The sequence below is a fragment of the Sarcophilus harrisii genome, chromosome 3 (genome assembly GCF_902635505.1).
Source record: "Sarcophilus harrisii chromosome 3, mSarHar1.11, whole genome shotgun sequence".
Classification (NCBI taxonomy): Eukaryota; Metazoa; Chordata; class Mammalia; order Dasyuromorphia; family Dasyuridae; genus Sarcophilus; species Sarcophilus harrisii.
In genome coordinates this window covers 535,953,797-535,958,849 of record NC_045428.1, presented here as the reverse complement: position 1 = coordinate 535,958,849, position 5,053 = coordinate 535,953,797, and the positions used below count along the sequence as shown (strand labels likewise).

At 34.0% G+C, this 5,053-nt stretch overlaps 1 protein-coding gene across 1 annotated transcript; it reads right to left on the bottom strand.

Annotated features, from left to right (window-relative positions):
* Nucleotides 1–495: 495 nt before the first annotated feature.
* Nucleotides 496–1,437, bottom strand: LOC100914552 (olfactory receptor 52E5-like). The gene has a single exon (XM_003764801.1). It carries the CDS (start codon nt 1,435–1,437, stop codon nt 496–498), a length of 942 nt encoding a protein of 313 aa, XP_003764849.1.
* Between the last annotated feature and the right edge of the window lie 3,616 nt (nt 1,438–5,053).

Here is a 5,053-nt window from a genome sequence, read left to right as displayed (position 1 = left end):
AACCCACAACATTCCTGAGGCAACCTAAACTAGACCAAAATGTAATTAGTAAATATTTAACAAAATAATCATTTTTAATTTATATTTTAAAATAAAAATAGGTGTGATTTTCTAAGTCTATATACAGTGAACAGCAACCCTATTGTATGGTTTTAGTGATCCCTATGTCTTTTTGTGTGTGACTACTTATTTATATATTCTACTCAGGTCACTGTCTTCTATATTTCTGGAGAGTACTTGTAGTAACAGAATATTGATGTGTGTGTGTGTGTGTTTGTGTGTGTGTGTGTGTGTGTATGTGTGTATGTGTGTGTGTGTGTGTGTGTGTGTGTGTGATGATATGTGTGTATGATGGAAGGAGAGAATAATTGAAGAAAGTGAAAAGGAGATGAAATTGGCTATTTCATTTTCCCCAAAAGATTTGGGTTCATTAGGATCAGGCAGCTCTCAATCCCTGTGTTTTGGATACGAAAAGAAAGCATTCTAATCTTGGGTTTAAGTACCTTTGGGATTAAAGATCCTCAGTACTCGCTCTTGAATCTGCTTTGTCCTAACCCCATAGATGACAGGATTGAGGGCAGGTGGGATTACCACATACAGATTGGCTAGAAGGATATGAATATAACCAGGGATGTTATGACCAAATCTGTGAGTCATAAAAGAAAAGAGGGCTGGAGTATAGAAAGCGAGCATGACACATACATGGGAACCACATGTGCTGAGGGCTTTGATTCTAGCATCATGAGATGGGAGGCGGAAAACAGCCCTGAGGATTTGGATGTAGGAAAAACCAATCACAGTAAGATCTAAATATCCAACAGAAAAAGCCACAAGACCATAGATAATGTTGATTTTAATACTTGTACAAGCCAGACGAGCTAGGCCCATGTGCTCACAATAAGTGTGGGGAATGATTCGGTTCCCACAGAATGGAAGCCTCAGGACAAGAAATATGAATGGTGTCACAAACACTAAAGATCTCACAATGATCATTATTCCTAAATTAGCTACCACTTTGTTAGTGAGGATCATAGTGTATCTCAGAGGGTTGCAGATGGCCACAAAGCGATCAATGGCCATCACTGTCAGCACCACAGACTCTAGGCCAGTGCACATGTGTATAGTGTACATCTGGGTAATGCAGGCACCAAACATGATCTCCCTCAAGTTGAACCAGAATATGCCCAACATCTTGGGAATAGTGGCAGTGGATAGGCCTAGATCAATGGCAGCGAGCATAGCCAAGAAATAGAACATGGGCTGGTGGAGACTCCTCTCAGTCTGTATCACAAACAGGACAGTCACATTCCCTACAAGAGCAATCAAATACACAGTGCAAAAGGGGAAACCAATCCAGATGTGAACATCTTCCAGTCCTGGAATTCCCAGCAGCAGGAAGGAAATGGGGTGGAACTGAGTATTATTAGAAGGTCCCATTCCAGTGACAGCTTCAGATTGTTGGAGGACTCTCTCTCCTTGTAAAAGTCCCCTGAGGCACCTACACCATTCTGAATCTTTTCTAAAGACACACAAATCTTATTCTTTCCTTCCATAATCCAAAAGGAGATAACTGGGGAGGAAAATTTAAATGGAGTTAAACAGGTCCTAAAGAACAGAATTAATATTTTCCATAGCATCATGACAATCTTCCTCCCAGCCTTGCCAAAATTACTTCAAATTCCAGGTCAGCTATGTATGAGATTATTTAATTAACTACTTGAAGACTGGGATCACAAACTTTCTGAATTTGGAAATTGGAAATAGGATTGGACTCTATATCCCATGCATGCTTTTAGGTACGTGTATTTTGATGGAGGGTGGTCTGTATCCTCTGCATGTGTATTGTGAGGGGGAAATTAGTCAGTAAATGATTTTTGTTCTTTATTTGTTTTTTAAAGGCTTAAGGAGGGGCACCTAGGTGGTTCAGTGGATAGAGCATCAGTCCTGGAGTTAGGAAGGCCTGAGTTCAAACGTGACTTCAGACACTTACTACTTTCTAGCTGAGTGACCTTGGGCAAATCACTTAACCCCAATTGCCTCAGCCCAAAAAAAAAAAAAAGGCTTAGGGAGACTATATTTTTAAGACATGTGATAAAGAAATAAAACTTCTCAAATATCTTACACTGTCAATGGAAAATAAGGGATAAGTGTTGTTTGTTTTTAATTATTTTTTAATTTTGAGCTTTAAATTCTCTTATTCCCTCTAAGCCCCTACCCACCTCATGTAGAAGACAAGCAACATGACACTACAGATTTTAAGTCATGTAAAATATTTTTCCATTTTAGCCATATCAGAATGATGTGGGGTATGCAAGCAAAATAAATAAGGTAAAAAGTGCTTCGATTTGCACTCAGAATTCATCAGTTCCCCTCAATCATAGATAATATATTCTGGAATTGATTTAGATCAATGTATTGCTCAGAATAATTAAATCATTCATAGTTGATCATTGTACAATATTTTCTTTGTTTTACTCACTTTACTTTGCATCAGTTTATGTATGACTTCCCATATTTTTTCTAATACCATTCTGTCTATTATTTCTAATATCACAATTTTTAATAACACAACCTTATAGTTGTTCAACAATTTCCCAATAGATGGCCATCTGCTTAATTTCAGAAAAATTTTTTTCTGAAAAAAAAGATGGCTTTTTTTGCCATCACAGAAAGTGTAAGTTAAAACATTATATATATATATATATATATATATATATATATATATATATAAAATTTTCCTTTTTCTTTGATCTCTTTGAGATAACAGAAGGGGATATGTGTTTTACTCTCCCTATACTACTCTTAAGCTTCTCTCATTTTTTTCTCTGCATCCTTATTCCCATGCTCACCAACCCAATACAAGAAAGTTGGGCTAAATGGAGTCTGTGCTTGCTCTTCTTAAAATTTTAATACCTATAAAAAAGCCAAAGTCTTACAAGAAAGAAGATAAGGAAGTGAAAAAATTTCTGGGAAAAGTTAAATTGTTAGCTCTCTAGAGAAAAGTGAATAAGAATGGAAAGGAATTTGCCATATTCTCAAAAGAACATGGTGCCTATACAAAAATTGACCATTTATTAAGAAATGAAAATCTTACAACCCAAAAAGCAGAAATAGTAAATGCATATTTTTCAGATCATAATGTAATAAAATTACTTTCAATAATAAACAATGGGAAAAGATTAAAATTATTTTGAAATTGAATAATCTAATTCTAAAAAAACCAAGTGGGTCAAAGAACAAATCATAGGAAAAACTCACTAATTTCATTAAAGAAAATGACAACAATGAGACACCATGCCAAAATTTATAGGTTGCAATTAATGTGGTGCTTAGGGAAAAATCTGTATCTTTAATTGTTTCCATCAATAAAATAGATAAAAAAGCTATCAATGAATTGGTATGTGATTTGAAAAACTAGAAAAAAGACCAAATTTTTAATGCCTGAATTAAATACCAAACTGGAAAAACTGAAAATCAAAATAGAGACTGATAAAATTGAGAATAAGAAAACCACTGAATTCCTATTAAAACATTAGAGAGTATAGGAATAAATATCGTTTATTTTAAAATGATAAACAATATTTATGTAAAACCATCAACAAGCATTATATGCACTGGGGATAAGCTACAAGCCTTTTAAAAACAAAGAACCATAAAGTAAGGATGCTACTATCAGATACAAATTACATTATAGCAGATGATTATAGTAAACTAGTAAATCCAAAGATCGCATTAAAAAAAAAACAAACAAACATCATTATTTGACAAAACTTTCTGGGAAAACAAGAACAATATGGCAGAAATTTGGTATAAACCAACATTTCATGCCATAAACTTAAGATGAAGTCAAAGTGGATACTTGTTTCATGCAAAAAGAGGAATATCAAAAGCAAGTAAAGGGATGATGGAGTAGTTAAAGGAAGAATATAAAACCAAAGTAGACATGGGACAAATAAGAAAATGTAAAATGGCTAATCTTGAATATGTAAAGTTAAAAAGTTTTAGCACAATTAAGCCAATGAAATCAAAATTAGAAGAAAAGCAGAAAACAGAGAGGGAACTTTTGCAGTGGTACCTGTGATGAATTTATAAAAAATTAAATCAAATTTTAAAAATACAAGTCACTCTCTAATTGAAAAATGGTCAGAGCATATGAACAGGCAGTTTCAGAAAAGGAAATCAAAGGTATCTACAATTATATGAAAAGATACTCCAAATCACTATTGATCAGAGAAATGCACATTTAAATGACCTTTAGGCACCACCTCATACTTATAAGAGTCACTAATATGGCACAAATGTTGGATGTTGGATGGGATGTGGGAAAACTTGGGACACTAATTATTGAAATTGTGGACTGATGAAACCATTTTGGAGAGCAATTTGGAACTTTGCCCAAAATATTATAAAACTGCAAATACTTTGATCTAGCAGTACCATTGCCAGATACATTTCCCAAAACTACCATGTTCCTGCCATCCCCTGCAAAAAAGGGAAGAGGAAAGTTTTGTACAAAAATATTCATAATCATTCTTTTTTGTGGTGGCTAAGAATTGGAAATCAAAGTGATGGCCATCAGTTAGGGAATGGCTAACCAATATGCGGAATATGAAAATATTATTGTGTTATAAGAAATGACAAGCTAAAGGCTATCTTTGCATGTGTTTTAAAAATATTTATCATTTAAGAAAAATAAAGTTCAGCTCAGATATATAAAAGAGGAACAATAAGCTGAATGATTTCAGAAAGTCCTGAAGAGACTTACATGAACTGATGAATAGTGAAGTGAACAAAACCAGGAAAATGGTGTGTACAGTAACAGCAATATTTGCCTCCAGAGAAAGAATTCACATTGATAGATTATAGACTGAAACATGCTATTATTTGTTTCTGTCATTTTTACTTAAATTGAATCTGCTTATACAAAATTTCTAATATGGAAATGGTTAATATAATTACACATGCATAACTTATCTATTATTGCTTAACTTCTCAGTGTGGAGGGAGTGTTAGGAGAGAAGGAGCAATAGAATTTGGAACTCAAAACTGTAAA